Source organism: Scophthalmus maximus, chromosome 22 (genome assembly GCF_022379125.1).
Source record: "Scophthalmus maximus strain ysfricsl-2021 chromosome 22, ASM2237912v1, whole genome shotgun sequence".
Taxonomy (NCBI): Eukaryota; Metazoa; Chordata; class Actinopteri; order Pleuronectiformes; family Scophthalmidae; genus Scophthalmus; species Scophthalmus maximus.
This window is the reverse complement of record NC_061536.1, coordinates 4,623,118-4,643,438: the sequence shown is the minus strand read 5'-3', so window position 1 is coordinate 4,643,438 and position 20,321 is coordinate 4,623,118. Positions and strand designations below refer to the sequence as shown.

Genomic DNA, 20,321 nt, shown 5'->3' with positions numbered 1-20,321 from the left:
TACTTCTTGGTCTATGTGTGGTTGTACGTTTTGTACTGTAAATATCTCTGTTGTTGCAGCTAGTTTTGCTGCTGCATCTGCTTTTGCATTACCGCTAGATACTGGGTCTTCTTTACCTGTGTGAGTGGAACATTTACATATTGCTACCTTTTTAGGTAGCTGAATGGCATCTAGTAAGGCTAGAATTAAATCTTTATGTGTAATATCTTTGCTTGTAGATGTTACCATCCCTCTGTTTTTCCATTGTTGTGCAAACACATGGATTGTTGAAAATGCATACTGGCTATCAGTGTATATAGTTACAACCTTCCCCTTGGCTATTTTGCATGCTTCAGTTAGTGCTACTATCTCAGCAGCTTGAGCTGAGTAGTTTCTTGGTAACGGTTCTGCTTTTAAGGTTTTATCCTGTGTCACTACTGCATAACCTGTAGCATTAGTCCCATCCTGCAATTTCCTGCTGGAGCCGTCTACAAAGAGTGTTAGCTCACTGTCTGCTAAAGGCACATTGATTAGATCTGCCCTGGGTAAAACTCTTTCCGAAATATCTGCTAGACAGTCATGTGGTTCTCCATCAATTGCGGTTGGCAGTAGCGTAGATGGATTTAGAGTAGTACAGCGCGAGACAAAAGCACAATCATGCATGACAGATGTCTCGATGGTGACAAATATGAGATCTTGTTCTGGAGTAGTATAACTGATACTTCATGTGGCACCTTCAAAGTTAGGGAATGAAATAATTCAATTGAAGCTGAGACTTGGACTGCCAAAGAGGCTGCCACAACTGCCTGAACGCAGGGTGGTAATGCTCTAGCCACTGAGTCAAGTTTGGTTGAATAATAAGCTAACGTCTGTTTTTACTCTGTAGTGTCTTTTCGTCTATACGGAATGAGAAGGGAATATGTGTTTATATCTCTTTCTTTGGAATGCCAAGTTAGGGGCCTCCTGATGACCCCTCACCTTTTCCTTATGGCCCCCTTTAAATTCCTTGTCTAACATAATATAACTTTAACCAGATGTCTTTTTCAAGTAAACAACGGACCTATAAAGGTAACCCCCAAGAAGAGTCGGGAGGGTTGTCATTTTGGCCGGACACTCTCCAAGCTCTGCAGTGCTTGTAATCGATGCTGGTCTTTTTGTAATAAACCTTTATATACAATCAAGACGGTGTCGGCGGACTTCTCTTCAATACATCTTCACATCATCGATACTTAGTATACAACAAAACTTGGCGTCACGGACTCTGGACGTGCTGTGTCCTGCTGCCTCACCGACGACTTCAATGTGCTGACTCCCGCTTCCAGCCAGCAAATACGGTGAGCGTTTTCTCACGTGGTTGAGCGCTGGTTCGTTCGTTGGAGTTGTGTGTGTGTGCTGTTTGGTCACACCGTGCTGGACCTTGTGTGTGTTCCATGTTGTGCTGATGTTTGGGGGAGATTCCGTTCTCAATTTGGTTTGTTGCGTTGTTGGCAACGCAACAGGGGGGAGTAAGGACATTAAAAGTAAAGGAAAAGGAAATAAAGGTAAAGGATAAGGAAGAGATGTAGAATAGCCTTATTAGTAACGGGAAGGTGAGCTAAAAAACTATGCAAGATTAATGGAGACTGGGCCCTCAACTCCTTAACGGTAAGACATGTGTAGATTAGACACTGCGTGAAAGTAGGCTTTAAGGAATAGTCGAATTGGGTTAAAGGAAAAAAGAGAGTCACAACCCTGGGCCCAGGGAAAATTTGGCTTGAATAAAAGAGGAAATAAGGAAAAAAGGAAAAAGGAATAGGACGCCGCTGATTTGGACAAAAGCCCTCTGGGAGGCGGTTTTAGACCGGCCACAAATCCTGGGAAGTCACTAGGTGAATTTCAGGTCAGTTCAAGGAACTGGAAGGTGTAGAATAAAAATTCAATTGTAAGTTCCTACTCAATACACTTGTTGACGAACAGTGTCTGAAGCAGCCTCTCATTGAATATCTATACCTCAAGGTAGCAAAAATTTAGAATAAGATAAAGGAAAAAGGAAAAAGGAGTGGCGAAAGCATGCTATAGGAATATTATGAATGAATTGATTTGAAGTTGAATGCTGTTTGTGCTTTGGGATGATGATGTATTGGCCGTGACCATACTGTGCATTTTTCTGCTGGATGCTTGGTTTTTGTGTGTGTTTATGAGAGATAGCTTGTGTGTGTGTGAAGCTTATCTCTGACGTGTTCCAGCTGTGTGTGATAGGCTGTGCAGGGGTGGAGAATAGGGGATTTACTTATTTGTACGGAAAGATATTTTGTTTCTTACTGTTAAAAACTTATGAGCTTCCTGGAGAAGACATTTTTAAATAAAAAGGATAATAATAGAAGTTAAATGCTATGAGCCCCCTTCGGGTGGACATTTTTTTGAGTATGTTAAAATGTATGAGCTTCTGTTGAGGACGTGTTCAATAAAAAGGTAAAAAAAAAAAAACCATGAGCCTCCAGAAGACGTTATGATAGAGTAGTGAAGATACCAGATAGGAGTGAGGAGAGGAGAGTTGTGGCCACAGCTCTGTTCTTTCCACAGTCACACTGGTGAATGAACTGCCTATGTGTGGTGTTTAGGGGTATAAGGTTACACAGATAGTATAGGCACTCCCCTGTTTGCACAGAGGAGCTCCAGCCTGCAGCTTTGGAGCTGCAAGGAGGGGGAGCAGGGTGAAGCCTAATTGAACATTCTGTTTGTTAGTGCCTGTTGCTTGATTTTAAAAGTGTTTGATTGAGATCCATTAACTTTATATATAAGAGTTATGTTGACAGATAAAAAGGTAAATGTTATTATGACAATTACAAGTATTCCTGTATTAAGCTGATTGATAATTCCTTAGCTTGAATGAAAACACAGGTATGCATAAAATATATATAACATTTGTATATTGATAAAATTGCAACTTTATACCGCATGAGGTTGTAATTTGGTACTTAAAGGAGGAAAACATTTGTTTTAGATACAAATGACCTATGTGTTGGCAGATAATGTGTGCAGTTTTAATTTCTTGTATGTTTCTTTTGTTCTCCTGTGGTGTGTGAGAAACGGAGAAGGAGGAGACGGAGAGAGAGAGGAGGTGCTGGCCAGTGCGTCACACGGATTGAGGCTTGCTGCCGACAGCGTGTGCAGCTCCTGAATCCAGTCTAATCAAGGCCAGTGCGGTTTTATCCACAAACTCTTTCTAACAAACACCTGCATTTTTGACATCTATGTGTTCACTCATTTATTGCTAATATTGCTGATGTACATTTAGTTTGCTTTCATTTATAGGTTATTATAAACACATTTCTCAATTTGGGGTTGATCAAGGGCATCTATCTGCTTGTGTATGCCTAAACTATTTCATGTTGTGAACATTTAGCAAGAGACTTGGCAACGGACTGATCAATTAATGTATTTGAGTAATTAACGTAGTATGATTACTTGGTTTGAATACTGACGAGAAGTTGCAAATTGTAGTTTTTGTTGGTGCAAAGGTTTGTTTTGCTTAAAGTTGCATTGGAGATTTAGTGTTGAGATTATTGTGTGCATTAAGGTGATTGGATGATAATTAGGTGATTGTTTTGTTGCAAATAACACCACAATTGGTGATAGTTGCTTCCTTGGAGTAGTGTGTGATCTTTTGAGTTTTATGAAGGATCGAATTTTCTCTAATTTGTAGGATATTTGTGGACATTTTATTCATGGAAGTTGCTAGACTGCTGGTGCATTTGGTTAAAAGTATATAACTGTAACACCAAAATCCACATGGTGTTGTAATTTTGCTAATTTACAAGATCTTTGATTTCTCTGAAGTTGACAAATTATTTTCGCTTTATTTTGTTGATTGTGGTATATTGTGGCCCATAAACAATTTGGTTGGAAAAAGAGAGGGAAAGGTAAGCTCAATAGATTTAAGTGTTCTGAGTTTAAAGAATTAGTTATAATCCATTATTAATAATTCACAATAAGGCATCATAGAAGGGTTGTTACAATGCCAAAGAAGGACAATAAAAGTCCGAAAGTAACTACTCCTGTTGATGTAGTGAAGAAGAATAATCCTTTAGTTTGTGGTATCACAAAGTTATCGGGAAAATGGCACAAGCGCTGGCCTGACATTGAACAACCATGGCCAGTGGAAGGGACTCTTAACCCAGATGTAATTAAAACAATGCAAGTGCTTGTGTCCACCTATAAGGTGAATCAAAAGAAGGGGAAAAAAGGGGAAAAACACAGAGAGAAGAGACAAATAGAGCTTGACATTCTCCAGTTGTTTGAAAATGAGGGACAGAAACTGATAAAAGCAGCAAAAGATAACAGAGATATAGGTGCAGAAGAAATAGCAAAAGATGCAAAAGTAACAGAAAAACTAATGGCGGAAATCAATACACCTTTCTCACATACGGATCCAGTGAAGAAACCCCCACCTTATGAGAAGGAGGTGAAGTTTAAGGACATCTATCCTCAGCTTCCAGTGATCAGTCAGGAGGGCGATTACTGCATCAGAGATGAGGATGACCAAATAATAGAAATTGGACAAGCGGAAACAACTATAAAGATGACTCCAAGTTCCAAAAGTAAGACGAAAACGATACGCCTGGAAACCAAAGGAGGACTGAGGATCAGGAAGATGGGATCCAGAGATGATGATGATCAAAGTGATTCAGAGGAGATCATGGGTGGATATGATCCTGTGGTCAGATGGAAACTGGAAAGAGCAGAAAGGAGAGGTGATGAAATATGGAAGAAAAGGAACAGAGGAGATTATACTTCTGATGAAAGTGAAAATGGAGACAGTGATGGAGATTTGGTGAATGAAGGTGCTTCATGTTCAAGGGGATTTTATCCTGCGATGTACAGTACCAGAATAGAAGAAGTTGAAAGAAGCATTGTTTGGATTTGGATAAGTCGACCAAACCAGAAGAAATAAGAGAATTGGAAGTCCAGTTGGAGAAGCGGAAGAGACAGAAGGAAAAATTGAGGGAAAAAGAATCCCGAAAGTCGGACAGGAAGTATACATTGCGTCCAAGAAGAGGGGAGACACTCGAGAAGATGCTTCCAGTGATCATCCGAGGACAGAATTTGGAGTACAAACCTTGGCAGAGTACAGATATGTCAGATATACTTGAGAAATTGCCTACTCTTCAAGATGGAGCGCATCCTTGGATTTCAAAGTTGGAAGAAATTACGGTGGGAACACAGTCTGCCATAGGAGATATTAAGAGACTTTTGGCTAATCTCCTTGGGGTTCCAGCTATGGAAGAGATCCTACAGAAAGCAGGACTCAATCGATATGTGGGGACTGCTGTGAATGATCCTGAGCTGTTTGCTGCAAGTAGAGGTCGGATGTGGAGAGCGTTGAGAGAAACGTTTCCAACAAATGTGCATCCTGACAATATTCTCATTGAGTCACTGGGACAGGACGAAAATCCAAGAGCCTATGTGTCAAGAGTTCATCAGGTGTGGAGAAATGTCACCGGAAATGACCCGGATTTGAGTCAAATGGAGCAGTCAATTTTGCGAGCCAAACTACAGAAGGGGCTGCCCCTACCAGTAAGGAGCAAACTGGCAGAGGTGGTTGGACTTGGAAGAATGACAAAAGGTGTCTATATGGATCATATAGCCCATCAAGTGGAGCTATATAGGAAAAGGGAGCATGATCAGAAAGTGCAGGACCAAGAGATCCTCAGAAAACTCAATCAAATACAACTGGTGGAGAATAAGAGGAAGGAGGGTTCCTATGCGTGAGTTGGTTGTGGACTATGTTGACATGGTAAAACCAGTTGAAGGCAAGAGGTACATGCTAGTTGTTGTGGACAGATTTTCACGATGGACAGAGACCTGTCCAACTAAGCGGAACAATGCTCAGTCAATTGCCAAGTTTTCAAGTTTTTGTGTAGCGAAGTCATAAGCCGGTGGGGACTTCCAGATCAGATATCCTCAGATAATGGGAAAGAGTTAGTGGATAAGACATTGAAATTGATTTTGCAAAAATTGGGAATTAAACAACGTCTTGGAGCATTTTATCACCCGCAAAGTCAAGGGTTGTGTGAAAGAATGAATGGTGTTTTGAAAAATCGCATTGTCAAGATTTGCCAGCATACGGGTTTAAACTGGATAGCAGCGCTTCCTTTGGCGCTAATGGTGTGTCGCTCGAGTGAGCTGCGTGATTTGCGTATGACACCCCATGAATTGATCACAGGGAGACGGATGCCTACGCCTTGTTTGCGAACAAGCGGCAAAGGTCCAAATTTGGCTCTTTTGGAGAATGACATGAGAGCAAATGTTACATAAATGGCTAATTTCCATAGCAGAATATCCACATATGTTTCTGACAGGCAAAGAAATTAAGAGGTGCTGGAGAAGCTCAATGAGCAAACAGTGCAAAAGGGGGGAAATGGAATATGACTCATAATTAAATATAAATTTGTATTTCATATTTTACTTTTCATGTGTTGTTGCAAAAGATACTGTTTGGTGTTTTCTTTTCTTCCAGAGCATATTGAGGGGTTGTGCGGAAGAGATTCAAATAATCGAATATGGACCATAAGAATGGACTGGAGACCTCTGAACAAGGATGTTGTGATAAAACGTTCAGATTCGACACATCATCGACACTACACTGAGAGTCGACACTGCTGAGGAGCGGCAGTGTGATACATTCTTATGTCTTTTTGATATATATAAAAATGTTTGTATGAGTAATGTTTAAATTTTAATCATATTCTTTTTGTATTCATTGTTTGGAGAATGATGGTTTCTGTAATCAAGTAAATGTATGGAACCTCAGATGTTTTCTTTTTGTTCTTGATGCTTAGGGATATTGGAGACTAGGCAGGGACAGGTCCGGAGGAAGGTTCGATGGGTTGACCAGCCTGAATTTGGACATTGTTTTGATTTTATGTCCTGAGGTTTTCACATGTATTTGCTTAAACCATATCTCTAGATGAATTGTTTAGATTCCTCTTTTCTTTCTTTAATTGGTCTGGAGTACTATATGTGGTCGCCTGGGGCAGAGGGGCCGTGAGAGAATTTTCCTGTCTAGATTGTTTGAGGGAAATTTCCGGAAAGAAAGCTGCCGGACAGGTTTTTCACTCTCACACTTCATGACGTTTGTTGTATGATTAAGGTTATGCTGCAGGAAGCATGGTTTGAAGGAATTGTTATTTTTGTCGTAGTTTTCCTAGCTATGTATGTTTACTCCTTTGATTTTCGAGACTCTTCTAGTCTCGAAGGGGGGAAATATGTAGTGTCTTTTCGTCTATACGGAATGAGAAGGGAATATGTGTTTATATCTCTTTCTTTGGAATGCCAAGTTAGGGGCCTCCTGATGACCCCTCACCTTTTCCTTATGGCCCCCTTTAAATTCCTTGTCTAACATAATATAACTTTAACCAGATGTCTTTTTCAAGTAAACAACGGACCTATAAAGGTAACCCCCAAGAAGAGTCGGGAGGGTTGTCATTTTGGCCGGACACTCTCCAAGCTCTGCAGTGCTTGTAATCGATGCTGGTCTTTTTGTAATAAACCTTTATATACAATCAAGACGGTGTCGGCGGACTTCTCTTCAATACATCTTCACATCATCGATACTTAGTATACAACAACTCCATGAGTCTGAGTAAGCAACAAAGAATCTGATGAGTATGTGCAGACTGAGCAGTGGCAGGGAGGTCGAGGGTGCGTCGAACTGTGGCATGAGAGGACAAAGGCAGAGAGAGAAATCATATTGAAACAGACAGCTATTGGATAGATGAGACCAGCTGATTGCTGAAAGGACAGGCCAGGGAAATGACTATGCTTTAACGATGCACTAGCGACATATCATACAACAGGTTTGTCTTGTTGGACTAGGAACAATGTGTTCAGGTCACAGAAACCTGACAGCTCAACAGAGAGAGACACTCTGCCCTTAAACTCTGAAGAAAGGTGAGAAGATAATTTTCCATTCTGTGCTCAAAATCCTTATTCATCTAAAGAATAAGAGGAAGAATTTCTAAATTATAGGCAGCAAAGTATTTGTTTCTTGAATTGCAGAACAACCATTTCAAGCTAAAAGACTGAGGCTAATCTTAACATATCTGAGGCAAAAACTTAAAATCCTCACCTCGGTCCTGTACCAAGTTTAATATACAGTAACAGGTTATGTTTTCATTATCGGGCCTCATTACATTGGTCTTCCTGGACAGGTAATACCTTTTGAGAGATAAACTGTAAGCACAGGAATTGCCCTTTGTCTGATGGTGAACAAACTTATGAACAGAAGCTGAAAGAATGTTTAAGTAAACACGTTTCTATCACAGTCTGCTCACCTCCATACCAGCTCTAGTAATTTTCCACACACCGCACCTCTGCACCAATCTGCCAGCCAGCCGCCTCTCCCCGTGGTGTTCTACTGTTGGGTTCAATCTACACCTGTTACAGTTTCTGTTGCCAAAGCAGAGAAACTGACTATATTGTTCATTCATAATCATGAGAAGTTTTTACAGAGGGGTATACGGTCAGTATTTGTCTATTGTAAATAGAAAGAAACGTATTTGTGTGTAGGACGATTTTTCTTTTTATCGTGGTATCTAAAGTGGTATCGAGAATCGTTTTATTATACAAGTATCGTATTAAAGTCTAAATTTTGGTATCATGACAACCCTTTCTAATGAGGTAAATTACAATTATAATCATCACACCAGTGGGTTTTTTTTGCTTCCACAGATGACCATCTTTTTCAGTAAAGCTTTGTACCTGGTAATTCTAGCTGCTCTTGGATTTACCGGCTTGGTAATGACCTTCTATTTTTATTTCAAGTCATCTCCTTTTTGTCCATCTACATCTACATTAGTTGATGAAAAAACAGATGAAGCCACAGAGTCTGCTGAGAAGCCCATAGTCCTGCTGTGGTTCTGGCCTCTTGGTGTGAGGTTTGATTTGCAAATGTGCCCAAGCCACTTCAATATTGACAGCTGCATACTGACTGATGACAGATCCACGTACAGCAAAGCAGAAGGAGTCATTTTCTACCACAAAGAAATATCCTGGAGTTTGGACAACCTGCCTCAGGGTCCTCGTCCAACTTTTCAGAAGTGGATTTGGTACAATGTGGAATCTCCCACAAACACAGCAAGGAAACCGGGTTTAGATAACCTGTTCAACTTAACACTGAGCTACAGACGAGATTCTGGCATTGTGGTAAGGAATGAGGTGACGATCAAGAAACCAGAGTTGAAGGACGACTTAGTTCTGCCAAAGAAAGACAAACTGGTGTGTTGGATTGTCAGTAACACTGACCCATCTACTGGAACAAATGTGAGAGAAAAATATTACCGCGAACTGTCCCAACACATGAAGATCAACGTCTTTGGTGCTTTTACAGGGCAAAAGTTAAAATATGAAGACTATTACTCAACCCTAGGTAGTTGTAAGTTTTACCTCTCATTTGAGAACTCGCTCCACAAAGACTACTTCGTAGAGAAGGTGAACGGGCCCCTCGTAGCAGGGGCGGTCCCTGTGGTTATGGGTCCACCTAGAGAAAACTACGAGCAGTTCCTTCCCAATGGCTCCTTCATTCACGTTGATGATTTCCCTGATGCAAAATCACTCGCAGAGTTTCTGCAACACCTGGAAAAGGACGATGAAGCGTACATGAGTTACTTTGAGTGGAGAAAGTACTACAAAGTCACTCCTCATCTTTTGTCAACGAAGAATGAATTCATTCATCCCATCTGCCTCGCCTGTGACCACATATCAAGAGACAAAGGTTACCATGTTGTTAATGACCTTTATGAATGGTTTTTTACATGAAACAGTGGCTATTAGAAAAAAAAACTTCACCTCTGTGTTCTGTTGCGTCTGATTGAACAGATGAGGGAATTTTACCATTTGGTTTTTTGATGTGATTGTTTTGATTAATTAAATATTTATCAGTTTCAGTTGATGTGAATAAGTGAATTTTTGGGTACAACTTTAGCATATGAAAGAAAATTATAGCTATGTTGTTTTACAGAAAAATTCCAATATCCATTGGAAACTGGGCTTTCATATGCCGGTTGTTTATGTATTGCCCAGATAATCCATTTGCTTAGATTTTTCTGTCATGTCATGCTTTCTTTTAGTGTTTCTTCCATATTCAACAGGGATATTTATACAAATCAGCATAGCTGTTCATGAACAATAAACAGTGTGTGAGGGAGCTGTGTGTCTGTCCAGGTCTTTGCGCTTGGTTAACAACGGGGACTGTCCGCTTAAATTGCTTTCACCAAATGCCAGAATATTCACATTTCACCATTATTTGCACTCCAGTCCAGAAGGTCGCCACCTTCTGGACTGGAGTGCATCAAAAAACGGTCTGCTGTGTTGGATGGCTGCTGCTGTACAGTAAGGTACCGTGGCAGTTCAAATATTGATGCTAAACTCAATATTGATCAAATATTTTGGGTGTATTTTGAGAGGTGCTCAGGAATTGCCGCTGCTACAGAAACCTGGGGGAAGTTTCCCAAATCTTGTGACCCAGAAGTATTTGATCGGCAGCCATGATAAGAGCTGTTCGAATTCTCTAAAATGCATAGGCAAGGAGCTTCAATGCTTCCTTTCTTATCTCCTTTAGCATAGGGTACACTGGGGGAGTGGTCAAATTGTCAAATTGGCTTAGGAAGTTTCCTAAATCTTGTGACCCATAAGTATTTGATCGGCAGCCATGATAAGAGCTGTTCGGATTCTCTAAAAAGCATAGGAAAGGAGCTTCAATGCTTCCTATCCTATCTCCTTTAGCATAGGGTACACTGGACTTTCCCATGCAAAAGGAAAGGAGATATAGACGCCCCACAATTCATTGCAGCAGCGATATGGTAACAGGTATAATAATTTCCTTTTTATTATTCCCTTGTATAGAAAAAAATCATCCACCAATCACCTGTTACCATCTGAACCTTCCTTTGAGCTAAAGAATCAATTGGAACTGCTTTTTGTCTTTGGCAACAACTTAAAATCCTCACCTGGGGCTTGAACCAAATTCAATATACAGTACCAGGTTATCTTTTCATTATCTGGCTACATTACATTGGTCTTCCTGGACAGGTAATAACTTTTGAGAGATAAACTGTAAATAAGCACAGGAATTGCCTTTTGTCTGATGATGAACAAACTTATGATCAGAAACTGAAGTAATTTTGAAATATACAACAGTTTGTTGCATAGCCAAAGCAGACAAAATAAATATAAATACGATTGTTCATTCATAATCATGAGAGATTTTTAGTGGACCTTTCTGGTCAATGTATCCCCACCTCTGCGGAACTATTTTTATGCCGGTGGGGACAAAATGTATCCCCCCCCTCAAAGTGATCAATGGTAATTCACCATAAGACCATATAAAATACCTAAAATAGATTTTTTTTTTAAACTAAAGCGCTATAACATAAACGTACTGTTGAATGTTCTCCCTGTATGAAAAATCATGCCATCATGTTACTGTAAAATCAACATTTATCTACCGTCACTAACATTTACACTTTTGTACAGTTATTGAAAAATACAGTTGGACAACTGAATGGCTGGCTGTTTTTTTTATTTTACAGTAGGCTATCTCGATAGAACGATAAAATCTGAAATGGACCACCCACTGTCAGCGCTCGCGTTCGTGAGACAATACATGACATTGCGGCTAATTCACCTAATGATCCTGGTTCCATTAGCCTTGATCGATGCATGGCTTTTCAGAATGTGTCCAAGCACAATATTTTGGAATTCTTGCATGTTTTGCTGTGCACATGTAACGGTGGCCGTCAGTTGAGTACTGTACTGTGTTGTGTAGTGTGTGTAAAAAACACTTGCCGACACCTGGTCTGTCTATCTTTTACGGGGGTTCTTGAGTTAGAGTCCACCCCTGTGACACATGGTCGAATGATACACCCCCCCCCCCCCCCCTTTGTTATTCCTGAGTAGGGCAGTTAGATAAATAGGCTAATTATGACATTGCCATTAACTCTATGTCATTGTAAATGAGGGCTGCCCCTCAATGATCTCTCGAGTTTATATACAGGTTGAATGAATGAGTTGATGAGTTTAATCCATTACTGACACTTTTTCTAAAAGATATTGCACAAACAATATTCATTCAGCCTTTATATTTTTCTGTGTGTTTTAAATTCAGCCTCACTGCCTAAATGTCTGGATTAATCTAAGGTTTAATTGAACTGCTGTGGCTTACAGTTTGCAAACTATGACTGACTGTTTGGGAAATGATCAATAGACTTACTGAAGTCATAAAGCTGATTTTAAAGATTTAAACAAATTTATTTTTTTCCCCACAGATGATGGCGCCTTTCAGTAAAACTTTGTACCTGGTAATTCTAGCTGCTCTTGGACTTACCTGCTTGGTAATGACCTTCTATCTTTATTTTGAGGCACCATCTCCTTTTTGTCCATCTACATCTACATTAGTTGATGAAAAAACAGATGAAGCCACAGAGTCTGCTGAGAAGCCCATAGTCCTGCTGTGGTTCTGGCCTCTTGGTGTGAGGTTTGATTTGCAAATGTGCCCAAGCCACTTCAATATTGACAGCTGCATACTGACTGATGACAGATCCACGTACAGCAAAGCAGAAGGAGTCATTTTCTACCACAAAGAAATATCCTGGAGTTTGGACAACCTGCCTCAGGGTCCTCGTCCAACTTTTCAGAAGTGGATTTGGTACAATGTGGAATCTCCCACAAACACAGCAAGGAAACCGGGTTTAGATAACCTGTTCAACTTAACACTGAGCTACAGACGAGATTCTGGCATTGTGGTAAGGAATGAGGTGACGATCAAGAAACCAGAGATGAAGGACGACTTTGTTCTGCCAAAGAAAGACAAACTGGTGTGTTGGATTGTCAGTAACAACAACCCAGCTACTGGAACAGCTACGAGAGCGAAATATTACCGCGAACTGTCACAACACATGAAGATCGAAGTCTTTGGTGCTTTTAGTGGGCACTGGTTAAAATTTGAAGACTATTACTCAACCCTAGGTAGTTGTAAGTTTTACCTCTCATTTGAGAACTCGCTCCACAAAGACTACTTCGTAGAGAAGGTGAACGGGCCCCTCGTAGCAGGGGCGGTCCCTGTGGTTATGGGTCCACCAAGAGAAAACTACGAGCAGTTCATTCCCAATGGCTCCTTCATTCACGTTGATGATTTCCCTGATGCAAAATCACTCGCAGAGTTTCTGCAACACCTGGACAAGGACGATGAAGCGTACATGAGTTACTTTGAGTGGAGAAAGTACTACAAAGTCACTCCTCATCTTTTGTCAACGAAGAATGAATTCATTCATCCCATCTGCCTCGCCTGTGACCACATATCAAGAGACAAAGGTTACCATGTTGTTAATGACCTTTATGAATGGTTCTTTACATGAAACTACAGTGAGAACATCATCAGACAGTGGCTATTAGAAAATGAAGAAACTTCACGTCTGTGTTCTGTGCCGTTGTTTGAACAAATGAGGACATTTTACTCTATGGGTTTTTGATGTGATTGTTTTGATTAATGAAATAATTATTAGTTTCAGTTGATATGATTAAAGGAATTTTTGAGTGCAACTTTAGCACTTAAACACAGTTCTAGCTTTATTTTTTATAAACTGCCATGTCAAATGTTCATGCTTTCTTTTAGTGTTTCTTCCATACTCAACTGGGATATTTGTTCGAATCAACATAGCTGTTCATGAACAATAAAGAGTGTGAGGGAGCTTCCAGTGTGTAGTGACATTTGTTGTATTGTCTGTCCAGGTCTCTGCGCTTGGTTATTTTGTAGATGTACTAATTCTCAGTTAGAGACTGATTTAGCATATTTCAAGCTGAATGTTCAGCACTCATAGAAAGGACGCTGGAAGAAGGGGTTCGGAGGGGGCAGCAGCAGCTACTGGGGAGGGTCTGTAACTGCATGGAAGTTAAAAATAAATAAATATATATATATATATATATATATATATATACATGTATACTACAGATACTTTTTTAAGTCTGACTGTTAATAATATTTGAATTATTTTTTTTCAACCTTGCAGTGTATTTGTCTAGCCTATCTGACCCACAAATGCAGAACGCCATGTAGATCATGTGAAGCGTGACTTCTGATGGAGAAAAAACATAAAATATGTTCTGTGTGCGAACTGTCCACAGCTGAATATTCTACTATTCTCCATTGTTGTACCTCAGGTAGGTGTTCAGGTTTGTGGACAGTTGTGTAAATTGTTCTAACAACTGGTTTTAGATGTTGTTGGTCACTTAAATCAATAGAAAATGAATGGATGTTGTGCTGCTGAACTGCATTTTATATGACATAATTATATAGAATTTCTCTCAACACCCCCAAATCTAACTGACTTCCAGCATCTCTGTCAGTGAGGATTATTGTTTGTTTGTCTGATGATGAATAAACATGTTGTCAAAATCCCAAGACTCCACCCTACCTGCAGACAGCCACTGATAATTTGACCACACCCCTTAGATCATATAACCCGGCCCTTTAAGCCTGCAAACCATCTTTTTCCCTCCAAACAATTCGGGCAGAACAAAGAGATCAACTGATGTGAGTTCAGATGGACTTTTCACCTTTAAAATGTTTATATAGTAAGACATGGCATATATTGTTTGAATGTTAACATTGATTTGTGTTTTATTATGCCAGATTCCAGGGTTTAATCGTGAGAATAGAGAGAAAATGTGCTTATGCCACATTGTGGATGCATTGATGATGTAAGTCTGAAACAATTTACTTTAGTATTAGAATTTGCTTGAAAAGATTTAGATTCCTACTAATTTCCTTTTTACTATTCCTTTTGTATAGAAAAAAAAACATCCACCAATCACCTGTTACCATTTCAACCTTCCTTTGAGCAAAATAAACAATTAGACCAGCACCACATTAAATGTTTTCTGACCCAACACCACCACCGACAATATAGTTTTTTCATTTGTATTGAACGGAACCTGAAGTAAAATCAGACTGTTTCTGCTGCCAAAGCGGAGAGGAGAGAATATAGTTCATGTCTGATGAGGTCTATCAGACTGAGTTGTCCAATCATTATCATGGGAAAATATTTAACTTTGCTGAGGATTTTTCTTATAAAAAAGGCTTACTTCTGAAGTAAGAAAAAACCTGGACAATATACATTTGTTACTTCTAGATTGGACTACTGTAATTCACTGCTATAAGGATAGGATGTCCCAATAAGTCTGCGAAAAGCCTCCAGTTAATTCAAAATGCAGCAACACGAGTTCCGACAGGAACTACAAGAAGAGATCAATTTCTCCAGTGTTCGCATCTCTGCATTTGCCCCCTCTAAAATTCAGAGTAGGATTCAAAATCCCGCTCCTCACCTACGAAGCCCTTTACAATCAGGCTCCATCTTATCTTACAGAGCTCATAGTTGCATTTTATCCCTAATAGATCACTTTGCCCTGTAAACTCAGGACTACTTGTGGTTTCCAGAGTCTGCAAGAGTAGAATGGGAGGCAGAGTCTTTAGCCACCAGGCTCTTCTCCTCTGGAACCAGGGACATGTGCGCCAAGTGCTTGCACATTGTTGGAACCTTTGGGTTTTCTCTGCAATATTGTGAGGTCTCAACCTCACATATGTAAAGTGCCTTGAGACGATGTATGCCATGATTTTGCATGAGTGACCTCTAGAAAACACACGCCTGGAAGTGTAAATGGCTAACTGGTTTATCTTGTTGGTTCAGTAGGTGGGATTATACCACTCTGTTCTCCATTCAAGTAACAGAAACCAGCTTGAATACCAGAGAGAGACACCAAGCCTTTATACTCTCAGCAAAGGTGAGGGCAGCATTTTTATTTTATTTATTTATAAAGTATAAACTGTATAGACAACATTCATTAGCCTACATGTATAAAGCAGGATATGCAAAAAATAAGATAAGGTGCCACAGCCTACATATGCCTGGTTAATGTTTAGCGGCATGAAATTTTATGTGATGTAATTTGTGATGAAGCAACAAACCAAAAATACTATTGCTTGGCTGCAGATGTGCAGACACGGTGACACACTTTGTTAACTCTGTGTCTGTTCTGTCGGTCTGATGCTCTCCTCTTCTTCACCTCTCCAGTAGCTCTCTCTTTTGGAGTGTCATCTGTCACAAGCCTCCTCTCCTCTGCCCTTTCCGTCTGTTCTCTTCTCCTTTTCCTCCCTGTCCTGGAGGAATTCAGCATTTTACGACCAAAAGGGTCACTAAGTGATTTTGGGGAAAGCTTAGATTACCTCTTTATTGTTCCGATTTATTGCTCCGGCCGCAAACCCACAACCTTGAGTATGGGTATCCGACGCAGGGGTGTAGCACCAAATTCTGGGCCCTATACATAAGCAGTCTCTGTGTTTCGATCTAAAGAGCCTGGGCTGCGCCGAAAAGCGGATTTGTATACCTCCAGGCTAAAAAGTTTACTCTGACAAAAAAGAGAGAAAGTTAATAAGGTCAATTATAATTATAATTATCAGTTTCTTTTTTTCCCCACAGATGACGATCTCTTTTAGTAAAACTTTGTACCTGGTAATTCTAGCTGCTCTTGGACTTACCAGCTTGGTAATGACCTTCTATCTTTATTTTGAGGCACCATCTCCTTTTTGTCCATCTACATCTACATTAGTTGATGAAAAAACAGATGAAGCCACAGAGTCTGCTGAGAAGCCCATAGTCCTGCTGTGGTTCTGGCCTCTTGGTGTGAGGTTTGATTTCAAAGTCTGCTCAAGCTACTTCAATATTGACAGCTGCATACTGACTGATGACAGATCCACGTACAGCAAAGCAGAAGGAGTCATTTTCTACCACAAAGAAATATCCTGGAGTTTGGGCAACCTGCCTCAGGGTCCTCGTCCAACTTTTCAGAAGTGGATTTGGTACAATGTGGAATCTCCCACAAACACAGCAAGGAAACCGGGTTTAGATAACCTGTTCAACTTAACACTGAGCTACAGACGAGATTCTGGCATTGTGGTAAGGAATGAGGTGACGATCAAGAAACCAGAGATGAAGGACGACTTTGTTCTGCCAAAGAAAGACAAACTGGTTTGTTGGTTTGTCAGTAACAACAACCCATCTACTGGAACAGCTACGAGAGCGAAATATTACCACGTACTGTCCCAACACATGAAGATTGAAGTCTATGGAGCTGCTTTTTCTGAGCACTGGTTAAAATTTGAAGACTATTACTCAACCCTAGGTAGTTGTAAGTTTTACCTCTCATTTGAGAACTCGCTCCACAAAGACTACTTCGTAGAGAAGGTGAACGGGCCCCTCGTAGCAGGGGCGGTCCCTGTGGTTATGGGTCCACCAAGAGAAAACTACGAGCAGTTCATTCCCAATGGCTCCTTCATTCACGTTGATGATTTCCCTGATGCAAAATCACTCGCAGAGTTTCTGCAACACCTGGACAAGGACGATGAAGCGTACATGAGTTACTTTGAGTGGAGAAAGTACTACAAAGTCACTCCTCATCTTTTGTCAACGAAGAATGAATTCATTCATCCCATCTGCCTCGCCTGTGACCACATATCAAGAGACAAAGGTTACCATGTTGTTAATGACCTTTATGAATGGTTCTTTACATGAAACTACAGTGAGAACATCATCAGACAGTGGCTATTAGAAAATGAAGAAACTTAATACCTCTCATTCTGTGCTGTTGATTGAACAGATAAAGAAATTTGACTGCGTTGAGTGTTTTGATTAATGAAATAATGATTAGTTTCAGTTGAAAGGTGGATCACTGCAAGTACAGATGTGTTTAAGTAAATTTGTGAGTACAACCTTAGCATAAATAACAGTATATTCTGTAAAACTTCTAGTAATTTTTTTTACAGAACTATTCATAAACATCCACTGGACACTGGTTTCATCTGTCTTCCTTTCAGTGTCTGCATGTTCATGTATTGCTCAGATGATCTACAGCACCAGATGAGATGTAGACAATGATGAGTCGGACTGTTGATGTCCAGTATTTGCGCAGATTTTTCTGTCATGAAAAAAGGTTCCTTAATGCTTTCTATTAGTGTTTCTTCCATACTCAACACTGGAGGTAAAGGGTTAGTGCTAGAGCTAAAGATGGAGGGTGCTGCAAATTTACTGGGTTCAAATCTGATTTGTTTGACTGGGTTAAGGTACTGTGTCACTGGGACTGTGTTGTTATGAATATATTATCTCGACAAATAAATGAGTTGACAAATCTAGATCTGCCAATATCTGATATGAATTTCACAGGGGCTAGTTGAATGATTGTTTCAATGTGTAAATGTAATAGTTCTGCTTTTTTTTTTTACTTCATAAAATCATAGTAAAGGTACATGCATGGTAAATTTGGTTATGCCAGTAATTTTGGCAATTTTACAACTGGGGCCTGCTTCAGAAGCTGGGTTAAGAAACTCTGAGTTTGAACCTGACTTCGGGGTTGACTGAATCTGAGCTGTCCAACTCAAGAGTTTTTGGTTTCAGAACAGTTGATAACAATTATTTTACTCAACTCTGTTCAATTAACCCAAAGTGGAACACAGACCCAAGGAGATAAAAAGCCCTCATCAATGGAACACGGATAACATGTTGTAATGGCAACTGCAGAAGTAAAGTCTTGAGCCTCCTCCTTCTCCCCAGTGGACAGTGGAAATATTATAGAAAAAAGGTAATATTGTTGCAAAGAACGTGAGCAGTTGTGGCAGACAATAGCTGACTCAGCTGAGTCAATGCATGAGTATTGATTATGAAGAAACATTTTCTCATGATATATATATATATAGTTTCTATTTGACCCTTTGACCCAAGGTAGGTGATGGGTTAGTCAGAAGTTGATCTGACTGCTCTGGTCAGGATTGTTAACAGAATCATCCTCTGGTGCAGAAGGCCAATGTTCTCCTCTCATTACAGCAATGTTGTAAGATGAGATCAAATAGAACTTTGTTAATCCCACGCCTTGGAAATGTACTTGTTACAGCAGCAACAAGAGTCAAGGCACCAGGAGAGGGGTAAAAATATCACCCAAAAAATTAGCACAAATATACAATAAAAGAATCAGAAAAACGTAGAGACTCACACAAACATTAATGATATCACAGGCCCTTAGTGGGAAGACCCAGCGCTCAAGGAGGCAACTGAAGCAGGCCTTGAGCATCCTAATGGTCTCCACCCTGCCTCGGGTCCTGCACTGAGCCAAGTTGTACCGTTGCTGTGGGCCCGGGCTCAGGATCAGCCTAAGGGATCAGTAAATAGGGCAATAATACAAGTGTATGTAGTTTGAATTTTCATTTAAAATAGAAATCAACAACTTAATGATTAAAAATAATAGAATATAGCTTTAAGATGTAAGATGTAGCTTCATATTTCATTCATTTTGCTGATGCTTTTGTCCGAAAAGACTCTGGGAGAACTAACTCTGAGTTTTCACCAAACATGCTTTCTGAAACAGGCCCCATCTTTCCATTGTTTATTTGGTTGTTTTTTCAATCAGAGATGTTTGTACAAGGCAGGGCATCTGTCCAGGATAGATTCTGATCCAGCACAGCCATGTTATAAGCAGTAATGGAATTTTCCAGATCCATGGGAAAAACTAATACTTAAAAATATTAAATTGTATTAAGAAACTGTAATTTCTCGGTAAATACCATGCATCTCCATACCTTTTCAAGAGAAAAGAAAACAGCCTTGTTTTAAATTGCATTTTTCATCTAAATCGGTGGTGTTCAAAATTATTTATTTTGCTGAAAATGTCCTCAAAGAAATAAAACAACACTTAATCATTCAGTTTAACCACAAAATATCAAAATCGCCAACTATGGGGATAAATAGTTTTCCAGACAGTATAGCAAATTGCATAAAGGATGACAGTTTGATCATTTGTTCACGTATTTGATCAGTTCCTCTCTGTGGGCTATATATAATAACTACAATACCTTTGTTAAACATATCACTTTTGCTGTGGATTCATTCCATCACATTCTTGAGAAAAGACTTGGTGTTTTGTTGCTGTGGGCCTTTGAGGAAATCTCAAGGTTGACTTAGACAGTCTATAAAGTCGGGCAGTTTGCCGGATAGCAATCTTATGTACGTCACAGAGGGTTAATCATGTATGAGGGATATTAGAAAAGCAGTACTTTGAGTCTTTTCTATTATTGAATTTTTAGAAACTGCCTCAAATTAGCATTGTATGTGAATTCCATGTGACTTGCACATGTTAAAAATTACTTGAAATTTATCACATAGGTACCTGGGGACAAAAAAAAATATTATGGAGTAAAATATGCATTAAAAATATCCAGTAAAATATCTATATATAAGGTGTAATGGGTCCTTCAAAACGGTCGG

At 39.8% G+C, this 20,321-nt stretch overlaps 3 protein-coding genes across 3 annotated transcripts; all 3 read left to right on the top strand.

Annotated features, from left to right (window-relative positions):
* Window positions 1–7,781: 7,781 nt before the first annotated feature.
* LOC118291864 (4-galactosyl-N-acetylglucosaminide 3-alpha-L-fucosyltransferase 9) lies at window positions 7,782–10,165 on the top strand. The gene is made up of 2 exons (XM_035620321.2): window positions 7,782–7,911; window positions 8,692–10,165. The coding sequence occupies exon 2, from the start codon at window positions 8,692–8,694 to the stop codon at window positions 9,775–9,777; it is 1,086 nt and encodes a 361-aa protein (XP_035476214.2). The 5' UTR covers window positions 7,782–7,911; the 3' UTR covers window positions 9,778–10,165.
* On the top strand, window positions 7,790–13,615 carry LOC118291863 (4-galactosyl-N-acetylglucosaminide 3-alpha-L-fucosyltransferase 9-like). Its single transcript, XM_035620320.2, has 2 exons — window positions 7,790–7,911; window positions 12,285–13,615. Exon 2 carries the CDS (start codon window positions 12,285–12,287, stop codon window positions 13,371–13,373), a length of 1,089 nt encoding a protein of 362 aa, XP_035476213.1. The 5' UTR covers window positions 7,790–7,911; the 3' UTR covers window positions 13,374–13,615.
* Window positions 13,616–14,382: 767 nt separating this feature from the next.
* LOC118291860 (4-galactosyl-N-acetylglucosaminide 3-alpha-L-fucosyltransferase 9-like) lies at window positions 14,383–18,199 on the top strand. Its single transcript, XM_035620316.2, has 3 exons — window positions 14,383–14,715; window positions 15,702–15,795; window positions 16,491–18,199. Exons 1-3 carry the CDS (start codon window positions 14,615–14,617, stop codon window positions 17,580–17,582), a joined length of 1,287 nt encoding a protein of 428 aa, XP_035476209.1. The 5' UTR covers window positions 14,383–14,614; the 3' UTR covers window positions 17,583–18,199.
* The last annotated feature ends 2,122 nt before the right edge of the window (window positions 18,200–20,321 follow it).

Excerpts from the sequence above, each read along its gene's own strand:
- LOC118291864 (XM_035620321.2), top strand. The coding sequence starts at position 8,692 with ATGACCATCTTTTTCAGTAAAGCTTTGTACCTGGTAATTCTAGCTGCT.
- LOC118291863 (XM_035620320.2), top strand. The coding sequence starts at position 12,285 with ATGATGGCGCCTTTCAGTAAAACTTTGTACCTGGTAATTCTAGCTGCT.
- LOC118291860 (XM_035620316.2), top strand. The coding sequence starts at position 14,615 with ATGTTAACATTGATTTGTGTTTTATTATGCCAGATTCCAGGGTTTAAT. Across the intron at positions 14,716-15,701 it reads ATTGTGGATGCATTGATGAT|TAGGTGGGATTATACCACTC; the intron begins GTAAGTCTGAAA and ends TTGTTGGTTCAG. Across the intron at positions 15,796-16,490 it reads CCTTTATACTCTCAGCAAAG|ATGACGATCTCTTTTAGTAA; the intron begins GTGAGGGCAGCA and ends TTTTCCCCACAG.